The 17846-nt window shown below is 50.3% G+C and overlaps 1 protein-coding gene across 2 annotated transcripts; it reads left to right on the top strand.

Annotated features, from left to right (window-relative positions):
* The first annotated feature begins 1520 nt into the window (after positions 1–1520).
* LOC122919941 (protein O-mannosyl-transferase 1-like) lies at positions 1521–17750 on the top strand. 2 transcript variants are annotated; one of them, XM_044269187.1, is made up of 21 exons: positions 1521–1619; positions 1818–1986; positions 9250–9430; positions 9916–10022; positions 10325–10375; positions 10507–10653; positions 11087–11198; positions 12683–12748; positions 12822–12915; positions 12991–13146; positions 13665–13795; positions 13904–13999; positions 14075–14167; positions 14254–14350; positions 14565–14657; positions 14938–15058; positions 15136–15233; positions 15323–15436; positions 16784–16910; positions 16993–17170; positions 17247–17750. In XM_044269187.1, exons 3-21 carry the CDS (start codon positions 9309–9311, stop codon positions 17416–17418), a joined length of 2175 nt encoding a protein of 724 aa, XP_044125122.1. In that variant the 5' UTR covers positions 1521–1619; positions 1818–1986; positions 9250–9308; the 3' UTR covers positions 17419–17750. The 2 variants fall into 2 exon arrangements, with proteins under 2 accessions (XP_044125122.1, XP_044125123.1); XM_044269188.1 differs by having other exon boundaries at positions 17004–17170; positions 17247–17382.
* The last annotated feature ends 96 nt before the right edge of the window (positions 17751–17846 follow it).

The raw sequence follows: 17846 nt of genomic DNA, 5'->3' as shown, positions 1-17846 counted from the left end.
CCCAAATGTATGCACTTTCTGTAAATCCAATAAACGTCATTTCACTTCTCAGATATCTCTGTGTGCGTCTCCTCTATGATATATGTAACAACCAACGATTTATACAGGAAAATCACGACGATTAACAAGGTTGCCCAAACTTTTGCATCCCACTGTATGCTTCTGTTGTGGCATCATTGATACCAACATAGGGTTATTCCTATACATCTAGTTATGTCCCAAGACTATGGAAACTACTTGATGCCAAAATAATATATTACCCACTTGGATACATCGCGATTTATAGAAGACTTACCACTGCTCACCACTCCTTACAAATCATCTGCCCCCCCGCCGCTCCAAGCTCAGCCTAGTGGTCGTGGCTCCATCAGTATGAACAGCGGCTATTCGTGGCCGGGCTCATGCATCACTATTGCTGTACGCCCGCCATCAGAGGCGTGCAGCGTTGGTCCTCTGTTCTGAGCGCCATTACACAGGTGTGCAACCCTGCAAACTCGATTCCTGATGACATGCCAGTAATAATCTAAGGGGCATAGAAACGCGTCCAGCAGACGCAATAGATGGCGGCATATGGAAAGAAAACCGTGTGCGTGACTGGGGTCTCTGGTTAGAGGCGTGGAGGCTGCGATAGCCGCTATAATAAAAGCGATCACCATTTATTAATGAAACTTCCCAGTTCAGCCCGTTACCAGCGATGGGTGGCAATAATCCCAGGATGTGCTGATACACAGTATCCAATGTACATTCTGATGGTAACATATGTACCCACATATCCCACTTTGGATGACCATCCTGATCTAAGTATTTTGGCGGTTAGCCACATTTTTTAAGTAAATCATTTAATAAAATATTTGTAAGCACTCCCTTTTAGGCAGTAATTAATACACTGCAGAAGGTCAGACCTCACTCCCCAATGTGATCTCGGATACTTACCTAGGGCAGTGTGACCCCAGGAGACCAGAAGGCCATGCCAGGGTATATGAAATGATGTATGATGGCCGCTCGCACTAATGGCCGCCTGTACAACGTATGGAGCAACTGGCTGTGTCATGGGCTTATGTTTGGCCTTATTACCCATACTGACCAATCAGAGAGCAGCTCTCATTTAATTAACTGCTGCTGAAAAATGAAAGGAGTGCTGTGATTGGTTGCTATGGGGAAATGTAGTAAAACTGGTGGAGGAGAGAAGTGGAGCAGTTGCCCATAGCAACAAGCTGACATTTTATTTCCCCAAAAGGTCTGCGCGAATCTGGTGGTTGTGGGCGACTGTTACACCAATGAGGTTCAGATGGGGCCACTCCTGACAGTGAACGGAAAATAATAATAATAATAATAATTAAATTAGTAATATTAACAACAACCCTCCAGTTTTCAATATGGCTGCTTCTCATGCTTATAGCGCTGTTTGTCTGTGCGCCCTCTTGTGGCTGAGTGTACGAATGCACTCTGTAATGCGTCTGTACGTCCCTCTACGTATGATGTACGCAGGCTCTATCAGTCGATACCCGTTTCTATCAGACGTAACGAATCGCTGTCAGAACACCGCCCAGAATGTGAGGGAGTAACGGCGCTTGTTCCGCCGCTCTGTGCGTGGTCACTGTCCACACTCGTCATAAACGGTATGTCCGTCTGCGAGCCGATAGTCTTTGTGCAATAGAAAGCGCATGAGATTAAATTTACAATGGGATTTGTGTTTAATTTCATCGCTGTTTTCAAGAGCTCTACTTGCAGTTAGTGAATAGAAATGTTTGTTTATATTCAGAGCCTGACCTCATGCTTTTCTCAGCAGAAAGTTTGTTACAATTGTATCATTCTAGGTAAAGTGTCTTGTGTTCGCATTCACTGACAGCAAGCAGAGATCTTGAAAATGATAAGGAATTGTGATGCAACATATTAGATATTTACAGAACCGCGAGAAAGCAACAGCGTCTGTCATAGCGGAGCCCCGAGATCAGCCGTAATTCCCTGGAAGGTGGCCAGTACAGGGTAAGTAATGGATGGAGCAGAATAGTGAGTGCAGCTCTGGAGTATAGTAATGTATGTACACAGTGACTGCACCAGCAGAATAGTGAGTGCAGCTCTGGAGTATAATACAGGAAGTAACTCAGGATCAGTAGTGTAATGTATGTACACAGTGACTGCACCAGCAGAATAGTGAGTGCAGCTCTGGAGTATAATACAGGAAGTAACTCAGGATCAGTAGTGTAATGTATGTACACAGTGACTGCACCAGCAGAATAGTGAGTGCAGCTCTGGAGTATAATACAGGAAGTAACTCAGGATCAGTAGTGTAATGTATGTACACAGTGACTGCACCAGCAGAACAGTGAGTGCAGCTCTGGAGTATAATACAGGATGTAGCTCAGGATCAGTACTGGATAAGTAATGTATGTACACAGTGACTGCACCAGCAGAATATGTAAAGTGAAATGGCCGGCACTGCTCTGTGAAGTTGCTCGGCGGTGCACGTGTCAACGGGCAGGCATCCCAATGTTACAGCTGTAAAGGAAGGACCGGCACTCGCACTGGTTTCTTTATGCAGGATTTAATTTCAGTCACTTATTCATTCATAGTGACGCGGCGTTTCAGCACTAACATGTGCTTTCATCAGATGAAAGCACATGTTAGTGCTGAAACGCCGCGTCACTATGAATGAATAAGTGACTGAAATTAAATCCTGCATAAAGAAACCAGTGCGAGTGCCGGTCCTTCCTTTACAGCTGCACCAGCAGAATAGTGAGTGCAGCTCTGGAGTATAATACAGGATGTAACTCAGGATCAGTACAGGATATGTAATGTATGTACACAGTGACTGCACCAGCAGAATAGTGAGTGCAGCTCTGGAGTATAATACAGGATGTAACTGAGGATCAGTACAGGATATGTAATGTAATGTATGTACACAGTGACTGCACCAGCAGAATAGTGAGTGCAGCTCTAGAGTATAACACAGGATAAGTAATGTATGTACACAGTGACTGCACCAGCAGAATAGTGAGTGCAGCTCTGCAGTATAATACAGGATGTAACTCAGGATCAGTACAGGATAAGTAATGTATGTACACAGTGACTGCACTAGCAGAATAGTGAGTGCAGCTCTTGAGTATAATACAGGATGTAACTAAATGATTTTCCTATTTCATGACGTAAAGTCATAGTTTTATTAAAGACACGGAGGCGAGTATTGCTATCTCCTTCTTTACTTTCCACCAATAGCAGCAAAGAAGAAATTTACATAATCATAACAATAAAGGACCCTCCCCTGACAGATCCTATAATAAGCAGTGTCCTCTTCCTCAACTTCCTCTTTCTTTACATCCGCGACACCAACTGTAACTGGAACTGGAACCGGAACTGGACCCGAGAACTGCAACCAACGGGACCAACGAACAGCAGAATTAAGCCAACCGGGCTAACACCTCAGGAAACCTGGAACCATGGAACAGACCAAACACCATGGAGAATTCAGCCTGAAACAGAGCAAACAATATAGCCAGTGTAAGAATCGGATCAGGTAATGAACGAAAAAACGACCCTGGAAACAGTAGCACACAGCCAGGTCGGTGAAAACATAGGACAATAAATAATAACATGATATACATTAAATATATAAATATTAACTAAAGACAATGTAAACAGTCCAACAATAACACCCCACAAAAAAGGGCGGGCAGGAGAAATATCCAGGGCGGGCAATACTCGCCTCCGTGTCTTTAATAAAACTATGACTTTACGTCATGAAATAGGAAAATCATTTAGTTTTACATCAAGACACGGAGGCTCATATTGCAAGTTCAAAGCTGACCAATAATGGAGGAGAACACATGAGGAGGCGGTCGGAAATAAAATTCCCGAAATGTGGAGGCCCTAGACCAATCCGCCAGACGCAAGATGTCCTCCAAACGAGCCCCCGAAACCGCCAGGGCAGTGGCAGCCGCGCCCCTGGCCGAATGAGCGGTAAAGACCGTCGAATCAATCCCAGCAAGGGACATGACCCACTTCATCCAGCGCGCCAAAGTGGGGCTAGACACAGGGCCAAAAGGATGGCGAATAGAGAGGAACAACTGTGGAACGGCCACAGAGCGGTGAGCTCGAGTGCGCAACTCATATTCCCGCAAGCAGGCTACAGGACACAGCGCCAGGGAAGACGGGAAACAGGGAAAAGAGACAGACCGAATATTGGTCTTGGTGCGCCGCGTAATGTTAAAGGTGACGCCCTCCGGAGAAAAGGACCGAGCATCATGGTCCAGAGCCCTGACGTCAGAAACGAGAGAGGACCAGAGAAACGTCCCAAGTGGTAGTGAAGCGCGGCCGAGGAGGCCGAGCCAAGCGAGACCCACGCAGCAAGCGCGACACCAAAGGGTGCTGACCCACCGGAACACCATCAAAACCCCGGTGGGTTGAAGAAATCGCCGACCGGAACAAATTGATGGTCCGATACGCCTTTCCCGCCTCAAAGAGAGACGTAAGGAACTGCAATAAATGGGTCACAGGCGCCGAAACGGGATCAAGGTTCCGTTCCACGCACCAGCTAACCCAAGATCTCCAAGCTGCCTGGTAAGATTTTCGGGTGCCGGGAGCCCAAGCGTTATCCAGGAGGCGTCTAGTTGCCTCCGAAACTCCCTCGACCTTTCCGGGAGTCCCGAGATCCGGCACGCCAGAAGCTGAAGGGAGCCGTCGACCAGTAGGGGGTGGGGCACACCCAGAGGGCCCTGGAGGAGATCCGTCCGATCCGGGAGGAGGAGAGGTACATCCACCAGGAGTTCCAGGAGGATCAGGTACCAGGCCTGAGTCCCCCAGAAGGGGACCACCACCACCAACTCCGCCATCTGACGACGAGTCTGAAGCAGCATCCTCGGGATCATGGCAAAGGGCGGAAACGCATAGTGTAGAGCCGAAGTCCAGTCCTGGAGAAACGCATCCACCGCCTCCGCTTCCGGATCCGGGCGCCAGCTGAAGAACCTGGAAAGGTGAGTATTGAGCCGCGACGCAAAGAGGTCTATGGCGCAAGGGCCCCAGATGGCCGAAATCGAGCAGAACGTCTCCTGAGCGAGCCTCCAGTCGCTGCCGTCCGTGAAGTACCGGGAGTTCCAATCAGCTCGGTAGTTGTGAAGACCCGGGAGATATTCCGCCTGCACCATGAGGTCCCTGGAAAGACAGTAGGACCAGAATTCCTTCGCGAGGCGAGCCAGAGTAGCCGACTGAGTGCCGCCCAAGTGATTGACATAGCGGACCGCCGACACATTGTCCATGCGCAAACGGATACACGCATGGGCCATGCCATTGGATAAACTCCGGATTGCGAACGAACCCGCCAGAAGTTCCAACGCGTTGATGTGAAGACGGCTCTCTTCCTCTGACCATCGACCACCCGTGGAAATGCCTTGGCAGTGGGCACCCCAGCCCTTGAGACTCGCGTCCGATTCCACCACGAAATCCGGTTGGAAACCGAAGAACGCTCTGCCGTTCCACGCCTCCAAGTTGTCTATCCACCAACGGAGCTCCTCCCGAGCCTCCTGATCCATAACCACCAGATCCGCAAAGGTGGCACCGGCTCGAAGATGGGCGATCTTCAGACGTTGTAGAGCCCGATAGTAGAGAGGCGCCGGGAAAACCACTTGAATCGAAGACGCCAACAGACCAATGATGCGGGCCAGATGGCGCAGCGACAGGGAGGTAGCCGCGAGAGCGTGTCTCAACTCCTTGCGGATCGCCCGCAATTTCTCCATCGGGAGGCTGAGGGACTCCGAAACCGAGTCCACTGTAAAGCCTAGGAACTCCATCTGACGAGATGGCGTGAGGGCCGACTTCTCGGGGTTCAGCAGGAAACCGAGGTCCGTCAAGAGTTGTGAGGTCCACTGAAGGTGTTGCAGCAGCGTCGACTGACATCGATGCATAATGAGGATGTCGTCCAGATAGATGATTAGACGCACACCCCGACACCGCAGCCAGGCCATGACCGGACGTAACAGTTTGGTAAAGCACCAAGGTGCTGACGACAGGCCGAACGGGAGGCACGTGAAACGCCACACTTCGTCCCCCCAACGGAAACGCAAAAGATCTCTGGATGCCGCAGCAATCGGGACCGTCAGGTATGCATCCTTGAGGTCCAATTTTACCATCCAGTCCCCTGGAACTAATAAGTCCCGAAGGAGGTGGATCCCCTCCATTTTGAAATGGCGATATCGCACCACAGAGTTCAGGGCGCGGAGATTTATCACTGGACGCATCTGGCCGCCCTTTTTCTGGACTAGAAAAATGCTGCTGAGGACACCCCCGGAGGTAGGGGGAGCCCTCTCTATTGCCCTCTTTTGGAAAAGGGACCGGAGCTCGATGTCTACGAGTTCTCTGTGTGGTTGGGCCAGACCCAGTGGCGGGGAAGGAAGGATGAGCCCTGGAGATTCCGTGAGCTCTATGTGAAACCCCTTCACCGTAGTCAGCACCCATGGGTCTGACGTAACCGTGGACCAAACATGGGAATAATGACGGAGTCTGCCCCCGACACAAGGATCCAAAGAAGTCCCCACTGGGGATGGACTTACCGAAGGATTTGCGAGGGTTCTGGTTTCCTCGAAACGACCTTGATCGCCATTGGCCGCCTCTGGCCGGGAAAAACGGAGGAGGAGGGCTTCTCTGCTCCTGGAAGGGTCGTCATTGTGAATAGGAGCCTCTGCCCGAACTGCGGGCTTGAAATGCGGAACGGCCGGACAGACGGCCCCTACCACTGCCGGCCCTGGTGGAGACCCGACCCCGGAACACCCTACGCATGGAGGATTGGGCCTTGTCTAGCGCCGTAAATGCCCCCACATATCTACCGAGGTCCTTGATAAAGGAGTCCCCAAAAAGTAGACCATTAGCGTCCTTTCCTGCCTCGGTAAGAGCCAGATTAGCCAGTTTCGGGTCAATCTTAAAAAGTATGGCTTTACGCCGTTCAATGGCCAGGGATGAGTTAGAGCTGCCCGCGATACAGATGGCTCTCTGTATCCACCCAGAAAGCTCCTCCGGGTCTATTGGAGAGCCGTCAATTCTGGCCGATTCGGCCATCTCAAAAATTTTGGCCAGAGGACCAAAGATGTCTAGGAGCATGTCCTGGCAACTCCTCAGTGCCGAATCTAACCCCTTACAGGGATTCCAGCCAGTTTTGGCCAGGAACTGGGTCATCTTCGGATCCACCGAAGGCGTCTCACAGACCTTGCTTGGCACTAACGGTCTGGGACATTCAGACCTAAGCTTACTGCGCGCCTCTTTACTGAGAGGACGGCGCACCCAGTGCTCCAGATAGGTGCTCACGTGAGCCGTTGGCAGCCATTCTGATGACCTAGGGTGGTGAAGGGCATCAGGGTCAAATAAGGGGTTGCCAGAGGGATCCACCAGGGAAGGTGCCGCACTAGGGGCGGTGGTGGCAGGACCCACAGACCCAGAGGTGGAAGGCACAGGGTCAGCAGTGCCAGGGATGTCATAATCCATTTCCTCCTCAGAATGGCCGCTCACCTCCGCGTTAGCCTCCGCATCAGAATCCAACTCTGATTCTATATCACTGTTTTGTGCTCTAGCACATTTCCATGTACGCACCCTTTCTGCCTGGCGCGGCAAGGCTCTTTTGCGCGATCTATGCGCGCTATCAATGGTGGCTGAGATCACACCGATCCGTTTCTCCTGTACAGAAGGAGTATCACCAGCGGCAGGCTGCGGATGAGTTACAGGCGTCAGACTAGAGGGGCCAGGAGCATGGGCAGATAAGGCCTGAGATATTGTTTGGGATATCATGGATGACATGGATCCCATGGCCTCAATGATTGCGCTAGACACAGAGCGCTGCAATTCAATGGCCTGTAAGTTCACATCAGCCCTACCGGGGTCCCCAGATGGGGGTGGGGTAGGCCCAGATGGGGATCGGTCAGAAGACATATTTTGATATAAATGCCGATCACACTAAGCACACTATGATCCTAGGGGGAGCCTAATAAGGGCAAAGGAGAGCTTCCCTGAACCTAAAACTACCTAAAGAGGGGTTAATCACCCCAGAAGCCGCAGGGAGAGAAACGCCGCCGTCCGGTGTAGATGCCGATCCGAAATCCCGCGAGCGCATGCGCGGGAGGAAACCCAAAATGGCCGCCGAGATCTCGCGAGATCTCGCGGCCGCGGGAAGCAAGCAGAGACCAGCGCCGGAGCGACGCGATACCGTGGAACGCAGGGGGAGAGGTAAGAGGGGGAGGGAGCACCACCGGACGCAGGACCAGGCCGCAGCAAGCAGGCCAGTGACAAGGGCGAGTCGCCGGACGTCACCCGCAACCGGAAGAAAAACCGGCACGAACGCAGGGCGAACTAAAAGAGAGGAAGAAAAAGGGGGGGGGGAGACCCCCCAAAGCAGGGAAAATACGGGGGTTCAGCGGAGCATAAATAATCCACAGGCCCCAATGACAAACAACAAGGGCCAGGGGAGACAAAAAACCCAAACAACAAAAGCCACAAACATGGTGTCCTGGGCAAACGAAAGCCCAGAGATTAACCCCTCAATCACAGCAACAGACAAAGCATAGATGTTACTTATCTTTGGTGGAGCAGCAAAGAAAGAGGGAGTTGAGGAAGAGGACACTGCTTATTATAGGATCTGTCAGGGGAGGGTCCTTTATTGTTATGATTATGTAAATTTCTTCTTTGCTGCTATTGGTGGAAAGTAAAGAAGGAGATAGCAATATGAGCCTCCGTGTCTTGATGTAAAACTCAGGATCAGTACAGGATAAGTAATGTATATACATAGTGACTGCACCAGCAGAATAGTGAGTGCAGCTCTGGAGTATAATACAGGATGTAACTCAGGATCAGTACAGGATAAGTAATGTCTGTACATAGTGACTGCACCAGCAGAATAGTGAGTGCAGCTCTGGAGTATAATGCAGGATGTAACTCAGGATCAGTACAGGATAAGTAATGTATGTACACAGTGACTGCACCAGCAGAATAGTGAGTGCAGCTCTGGAGTATAATACAGGATGTAACTGAGGATCAGTACAGGATGAGTAATGCATGTGCACAGTGACTGCACCAGCAGAATAGTGAGTGCAGCTCTGGAGTATAATACAGGATGTAACTCAGGATCAGTACAGGATAAGTAATGTATGTACACAGTGACTGCACCAGCAGAATAGTGAGTGCAGCTCTGGAGTGTCACTGTGTGTGGGGTGGTTGCTCATTAGGATTTCTTCCCACAGTTTCATGTGTTTTGTGTCTTTGCTCCTCTTCCTGTAGGATGTGACTCCAGCCTCGTCTTCCAGGTTGTATTTTGCTGCTGCGGTTGGTTTTCTGCGATGACTGATTCAAAGAAATCTCCGTTTGTCGTCACCTTGGACATTAACCTGATTGTTGTGGCTTTGACTCTGATGGGGCTTCTCAGCCGGATGTGGAATCTCTGCCATCCGCCAGCAGTGGTGTACGTATTTACTTTACCCTTTAGAGTGCGCGGGGGGCGGCATCACACATGACATTGAATCAGTGTAATGGAGCAGCTTACGGGGGTCCTCCAACTATAGCCAAACCGAAACTCCACACTGAATACAACTGTAACAAACCCTCAGCTGTGAGAATGACTAGGTCTGTACAGATTCTCTGCTCTGAGCTGCTGTACATTGATCCTGAAAATTGGCGCAACTGAAGATAAATATGGTGGTCTCTCTGGCCCCGCCCTTTCCGCTTACCCTTTTTTCACAAAGTGGAGGCGGCGACGCAGAAACTCCACTTGAGACAAAGTTTGTTGCAAGGGTTTTTAAAAAATTTGCAAGTTCGAGGTTTGCACCTTTTTTACGCCCAAAAATATGGCGTAGTGAGTTAGTAAGTGGCAGAACTTCTGATTGTGGCGAAGCTTCCGGTTTGTCGGGTGGGGCGCCCCTTTAACGTTGCGCTGTTTCTCCCCCGCAGGTTTGATGAGGTTTATTACGGTCAGTTCATCTCGCTGTACATGAAGCGAATCTTCTTCTTGGATGACAGCGGACCTCCGTTAGGACACATGTTGTTAGCTCTCGGAGGTAAGTAGATCCCTCGAGTAGCAAGACCCACAGCGGCCAATCAGATCGCGCCTTTCAGACCTCTAGACTGTAAGCTCTTCGGGCAGGACGCTCCTTCCTTCTGTAATGATGGCCTCGTATAACAATCCTTTTTATGTTCAGTAAAATTCCAATAATCTGAGAATCCCGGTGATCCAGCAGGAGACATGTAATCCCACGTCTCGTCAGTAGGGAGATCAGACGGCGGAGACCCCCTGTAATACGGAACTCCGATGGTCTGGGATCTCCACTTTCCAGTCTGCAGTGGTTTTTCTTTCTTGCAGGATACCTTGGGGGATTTGATGGTAATTTCATGTGGAACAGGATTGGGGCAGGTAGGTGTCACTCACTATGGAGGTTTGTCTGTTAGGACATATGAAGGTAATAAGGGGGTCCCCCGCCAGTTCACCACTATAATGCTCATCATTGTACTGACTGTCCATGATGTGACTTCTCTCCCCTGAAGAATACAGCGGTAACGTCCCCGTGTGGTCTCTGCGCCTGCTGCCCGCTCTGTCCGGAGGACTCTGCGTCCCGCTTGCCTATCAGATCGTGGTTGAGCTGGGGTACTCCACCCGGGCCGGAGTGTCCGCCGCCCTTCTCGTGCTCTTTGGTAAGTTTTACTTTCTCACCTATTGTTCTCGACCTCCCATTGGGGGTTCACTCAGATATTGCCGGGTATGAATACTTCTGCAACCGGTCTGTATCTCTCCATTGTGTGTAAAATAAATACTGAAGCAGCTGTGCAGATGCCTTGTACCGTTCTGTGTATACAGCTCTCATGTAGAGCCATGCGGCTGCATGCCGACAGACAGCCCCTGGTCATGTGTTCCTCATGCATACGGGAGAAGAGTGAGCGCAGGGTCAGACTGCACAGGGCTTTGATTGTAGTCTGTTACCATGGAGACCCAGAGCCCCACACAGGAGCTGTGTGCACAGTTCAGCAGATTTTTTTTTTAATCGGTTGACTATTTGTAAAGTACTAATTTCGGGGTTTTATGTGTTGCTGGTTCATCGTCGCTCGTCTTATCCTGTCCCTCCTCTAGAAAACGCTCTGGTCACTCAGTCCCGTCTGATTCTTCTGGAGTCCATCCTCATATTTTTCATTCTTCTGGCCGTCCTGTCCTACCTCAAGTTTCACAGCCATCAGCAAACCAGGTGAGGTACATGACAAAGCGGAAATCACAGGGGGTAAGTGATCGGCGCCAGCAGATGTGACATGGTAATCATGTGCTGCATACAGTCATTTTCTGTTGCATTTTGTGCATTATACTCAAGAGCTGCACTCACTGTTCTGCATGATGAAGAGCCGCTAAGCTGTTATAGGGTTGTCAGGCCACAAACTTTGTTTCCATTAAAGAAGCACTCCCACAAAAGATGTATTCTTTGGCCTGTTAGAAAGGTACATGATGTAAACAGTAGTGAAGGCAATTTTACTTACTGGTGACAGTATTTGTGAGTTATAACCTCCCTTTTGATCCTCAGCTGTGTCATGTGACCAACACTGATCTCCAGCTGATACAGCATCTTATGTGTGGACAGGAAGACAGTTTCTTTATGTATTCCTACGGGAGCTTCAATGTCCGTCTCATAGGAACAAATAGAGAAGTAACTGACTTCCTGTCCTGTGTCAGGTGGAGATCAGAGAGTTGGTCACATGACACAGCTGAGGATCAGAATGGAGGTTATAACTCACAAATACAGTCACTGGTAAAAAAAAATGACCTTCTCAACAGCTTACATCATGTACCTTTCTAACAGGTCAGAGAATAAACATTTTTGTGGTAGTGTTTCTTTAACAACCTGTAGAACAATGAGTGCAGCTCTGGAGTATAATACAGGATGTAACTCAGGATCAGTACAGGATAAGTAATGTATGTACACAGTGACTGCACCAGCAGAATAGTGAGTGCAGCTCTGGAGTATAATACAGGATGTAACTCAGGATCAGTACAGGATAAGTAATGTATGTACACAGTGACTGCACCAGCAGAATAGTGAGTGCAGCTCTGGAGTATAATACAGGATGTAACGCAGGATCAGTACAGGATAAGTAATGTATGTACACAGTGACTGCACCATCAGAATAGTGAGTGCAGCTCTGGAGTATAATACAGGATGTAACTCAGGGTCAGTATAGGATAAGTAATGTATGTATACAGTGACTGCACCATCAGAATAGTGAGTGCAGCTCTGGAGTATAATACAGGATGTAACTCAGGATCAGTACAGGATAAGTAATGTATGTACACAGTGACTGCACCGGCAGAATAGTGAGTGCAGCTCTGGAGTATAATACATTATGTAACTCAGGGTCAGTATAGGATAAGTAATGTATGTATACAGTGACTGCACCATCAGAATAGTGAGTGCAGCTCTGGAGTATAATACAGGATGTAACTCAGGATCAGTACAGGATAAGTAATGTATGTACACAGTGACTCCACCAGCAGAATAGTGAGTGCAGCTCTGGAGTATAATACAGGATGTAACTCAGGATCAGTACAGGATAAGTAATGTATGTACACAGTGACTGCACCAGCAGAATAGTGAGTGCAGCTCTGTAGGTGTCAGAGGTGTAGTAATGGGGATTACATTACACTGGCTGTACTAGCCCCTAATGCTGCCTCTTCCCTCCGCAGTCCGTTCTCTGCCCGCTGGTGGTTGTGGTTGACCCTGACCGGTGTGTCCTGCTCCTGTGCGGTGGGGTAAGCAGTACGTCCCCATCTTACATACTCTATCGTTCTTCTCCGCTCTGACGTTCTCCTCTCTTATCTCCAGAGTTAAGTACATCGGTCTCTTCTCGTACTTCCTGATCCTTGCACTTGCCGGGGTGCACAGCTGGCAGCTGCTCGGTGACCGGAAACTGTCTAATGTACGTACATGATGTGTCCGCTCCCCTGGTGCATTGTGGGTGGGCGGACGCTCAGCTTGTTCTTTCCCTGTGCAGGTTTTGGTACTTTATCACTTGGGGGCTCGCGGCCTGTCCCTCCTGCTGCTCCCCCTATTCCTGTACCTAGGGATGTTCTACGTACACCTGTCAATACTGACGCGTTCCGGACCTCACGACCACATCATGAGCAGCGCGTTCCAGTCCAGTCTGGAGGTAACTCCCCCTAGATAATACCTTGCAGGGGGCATTGGGGCCTCATCTCCTAGGGAATACCCCAACGACATCACGGGGGGCAGCGAGACATTTAAAAGCTTTCCTGACCTAACACATCCTTTAGCTGAGGGTTTGTTCCAATTGTATCTGGACAGACTTCTGAGGACTTCTGACTGATACATTGTAACAAACTATCAGCATGGTTTGTCTACGATTATCCAGACTGGATTACCTTGTAACAAACGCTCAGCTGTGAGAAGTTTGATCAGGTTGTCAGACCTCAAACTGTAAACAGGGATGTTCCCATTCATCGGCAGCCTTAATATACTTTAATGGTTTGAGTTCCTCCCTCTGTTTGCTGTCTGTGAATAGAGACCGCTGTCCTGAGGTTGTAGTGTATTCAGACACTGCAGTTTAAACCGCGTGCACGAGTTCTTGCTATGGTTTTTGATGCAGTTTTTACATGTGAATCCCTTTTATTTAGTACGACTAACATTTAACAACCTCTTGCTGGTCAGGGCGGCTTGTCTCGGATCACCCAGGGTCAGCCGCTGGAGGTGGCATTCGGCTCGCAGATCACGCTCAGGAACACGCTGGGTAAACCGGTGCCCTGCTGGCTGCACTCGCACAAGAACACCTACCCCATCATGTAAGTGCCAGGTGGTGGGGGCGTTGTGGTTTCAGTGTAAATACTACATAAAGGGGCACACCGCCCGCTAGATTTCTGCCCAGCCTCAGGTCTTTACTCTTGTGGCAGGTACGAGGGAGGACGCGGGAGCTCGCACCAGCAGCAGGTCACCTGCTATCCCTACAAAGACATCAACAACTGGTGGATTGTGAAGGAGCCGATGCGGTAATCATTGGGGGGGTCTGTGTGTGACGTCACGGTGCCATGAAAGAGGAAACTATTGTATTGTCCCTTCTCCAGGCAGGACATGGTGGTCAGCTCGCCACCGCGGCCTGTGCGACACGGCGACACCGTGCAGCTGGTACATGGAATGACGGCACGCTTCCTTAACACGTATGTGTCCGCACTTATGTTATATCTGTACACAGGTCGCATGCTGCGTCCTCAGTGACCCTTTTTCTTTTCCCCCCCACCCCCAGCCATGACGTCGCTGCTCCTTTCTCGCCCTATGCCCAAGAAATCTCCTGTTACATTGACTATAACATCTCCATGCCAGCACAGACGCTATGGAAGGTGGTGAGTGTCAGCTTCTGAGCCAAGCACAGGGGAGAACGCTGCTGTCCCATATCAGCCAATGGTTAAAATGTATGGATTTGGATTTGGATTCAGCAGCACAGCACTCGTTCTGATACACTGTAACGAGCCATGCAGCTGTGACCAGTTCACTGACAGCAGAGATCTTGAAAGTGATGACTTTTTAGGACACAGTAACTTTGCCTGTTCCTCACAGGAGATCCTCAATCGGGAGTCTGATAGAGACACATGGAAGACGATCGTGTCTGAGGTGAAGCTGGTCCATGTGAACACATCGGCTGCACTGAAGGTACGTCAGCCATTGCCCCCTGTGCGAGTGTTGGATGAGGACGGGGACTGAATAGGGTGGGGGTAAGTTGGGTCTGTTTCACATGTGGCAGTCAGGTGGCGGTATTTGCTGTGATGTTCTGATATTGGGAGATTTTTGGAAATCGTGGGCAAAGCGGCTCCAAGGGAAGAAGCTGCTGGTGGGTGTAGCTGCTGCAGGAGCTTAGGGTGCACAGTCCAGCCATGGGGTCATGTATAAGTGTAAGTAAAATCTGCTTCGAAGTTTGCATTCTCTGCCGCAGCTCAGCGGCTCCACATTACCGGACTGGGGCTTCCGGCAGCTGGAGGTTGTGGGTGACAAGGTGGCGAAAGGTTCTCATCCGAGCCTCGTGTGGAACGTGGAGGAGCATCGGTACGGCAAAAGTAAGTGTGCAGAGGAGGGCGGGTAGGTACCTGGTGATCCGGCCCTGCCGTGTCCTGAATGTCTCCACCTCCTGTAGGTCAGGAGCAGGCGGAGAGAGAGGAGGAGCTGCACACCCCGGCACAGATGGACGTCGGGAGGAACCTCAGCTTCATAGCCCGATTCTGGGAGCTGCAGGTAGGTAGTCATGGTGGGTGTAGCTGCTGCAGGAGCTCAGGGTGCACAGTCCAGCCATGGGGTCATGTTCTGCTTTCCTGTCCCCACAGTGGAAGATGCTGACTATGAGGAGCGAGAGCCCAGAACACAAGTACTGCTCGTCCCCGCTGGACTGGGTGACCCTGGACACCAGCATTGCTTACTGGCTCCATCCTAGGACTGCGGTGAGTAGTCGCTCATTGCCTTATCCCCAGAAGGACTGATTGAAGGGGATTTTCATCAGGGATAGGTCATGAATAGCTGGTCGGTCGGGGTCTGACAGAGGATTAGAAGAGACTCGTGAAGGTTCACTGCATGGGAGTCGGAGGCTTACATGGACGGTGGCATTCCTTCACCGCTTCTGTTTAAGTGACATATTGGAAAATCCTCTAACATGCGTAACCTGAGACAGCGAAAAACAGGAGTGAACAGGGGTCCTAGATAGAGACGGCAGCAGAAGGTGTCCCTGATTAATCCCTGGACACCACACCGTACATTCCCATTACAGGAAGCCTCCTGTTAAAGAGGACCTCCAACCCTCTGCTGACCTGTATTCCCCATGTAATAACCGTTCTGGAGCATCTATGTCTGTATGTTGTGCCGTTCCTTTATTATTCCTTCTAGAAGTTATAAATAATTTCTAGCAGTCTGCAGTAAGGGTACAGAGGGGTGTTACCAGTAACCTGCACAGTGACACCAACAGCACTGATTGGATATAGTCAGTCTGTGCAGGTACACCCCCCAACTGGTTACCCCCCTCTGTACCCTTACTGCAGACTGCTAGCAATTCATTCATAAGGGTACACAGGGGGTGGTAACCAGTTGGGGGGTGGGGGGGGGTGTTGTACCTGCACAGTGACACCAGCAGCACTGATTGGATAGAGTCAGTCTGTGCAGGTACACCCCCCAACTGGTTACCCCCCTCTGTACCCTTACTGCAGACTGCTAGCAATTCATTCATAAGGGTACACAGGGGGTGGTAACCAGTTGGGGGGGTGTTGTACCTGCACAGTGACACCAGCAGCACTGATTGGATAGAGTCAGTCTGTGCTGGTTACCCCCCTCTGTACCCTTACTGCAGACTGCTAGCAATTCATTCATAAGGGTACACAGGGGGTGGTAACCAGTTGGGGGGGGGGGGGGGTGTTGTACCTGCACAGTGACACCAGCAGCACTGATTGGATAGTCAGTCTGTGCAGGTACACCCCCCCAGCTGGTTACCCCCCTCTGTACCCTTACTGCAGACTGCTAGCAATTCATTCATAACTTCTAGAAGGAATAATAAATAAAGGAACGCATGTAACTACAAAGCCAGGCATGCCAGGAGAGGCGACGGGTCCTCTTTAAGGACCAGCACAGTAAATGTATGACCTAATGCTGATAGATCAGGGGCCTCTTGGCTATTTAACCCCTTACATGCCACTGTCATAAATGCTTTTGATCCCATAGACCGATTACAGTAAAGCTTTGGTTTTTGGGGTCACTTCCTATGGGTGTAACATGGCGGCCATGTTTGGCTCTTGTGCTTTCAGGCTCAGATCCAGCTGCTGGGGAACCCTGTGATCTGGTACTCTGCCAACGCTGGTGCCTTATTGTACGCCGTCCTCTTCCTGTACTACCTGCTGCGGCAGCGCCGGAGAATCTACGACCTTCCCCAAGGTTATAGCCATAGTCTGTGGAATCCCTTGAGTTCCAGCATCCTGACCATAGGGAATAATGTGTCTGTATGTTGTGTCTGCAGGCACGTGGCAGGCCTTACAGCTCACTGGGACGTTATGCCTCGGGGGCTGGGCCGTGAATTACCTGCCCTTCTTCCTGATGGAGAAGACCCTCTTTCTGTATCACTACCTCCCGGCCCTGTCCCTCCAGATCTTGCTGCTGCCTCCGGTACTGGAACATGTCCAGCAGCATCTGCTCAGGTGAGTGCCCTGCTCTGTACGGTGACCGGACGCCTGGTCCTGGGGTCTCCACTCACTTGTCCCGTCTCTGTTCCAGGTCTGAGACTCTACAGAACACCTTCTCTGCCGTCCTGCTGGTGTGGATGTCCAGCGTCGTGCTGACCTTTAGTAAACTCTTCCCCCTCACTTACGGAGAGCCGGCCCTGACACCACAAGAGTTACGAAGTTTAAGGTGGAAAGACACTTGGGACATTCTTATTAGAAAGTGACGGCTTCAGGTAGGACGTGAACCTGCACTGGATCCGATGAGAGTGATGAGCTCAGCCTCAGATGTCAAGGAGGCGACTTGAGATGTTTACGAGGATGGCAAACTATAGGTTAGAAAGATGCAGAGTCTCATGTGAAGTCGTCTCTGTGGTGATGACCAGAAGGGGGCGCCATAGTCTGATACACAACCGTAGAGCAGACCGTCCTCACTGCAGGTCCAGGATATGGCGCTGAGGTGAGCAGAGTGCGTTACTGCGCACAGGAGGAAGCGCCCCCAGGGTGACGAGAGCATAAAATCTGTGCATCCACACAATAAAAGGTATTTAGCAAAGTGTACGAGTGCCATACCCGAGTTACTAGTCACTGGATAATGAAGGTTCTGCAGCTTCGTTTCTATTCACTGACAGCATTCTTTGTTTTTAGTGACTGA

The sequence above is a fragment of the Bufo gargarizans genome, chromosome 9, assembly GCF_014858855.1.
Source record: "Bufo gargarizans isolate SCDJY-AF-19 chromosome 9, ASM1485885v1, whole genome shotgun sequence".
NCBI classification, from domain to species: Eukaryota; Metazoa; Chordata; class Amphibia; order Anura; family Bufonidae; genus Bufo; species Bufo gargarizans.
The sequence above is the reverse complement of the archived record's forward strand: the minus strand, read 5'-3'. Positions and strand labels throughout refer to the sequence as shown.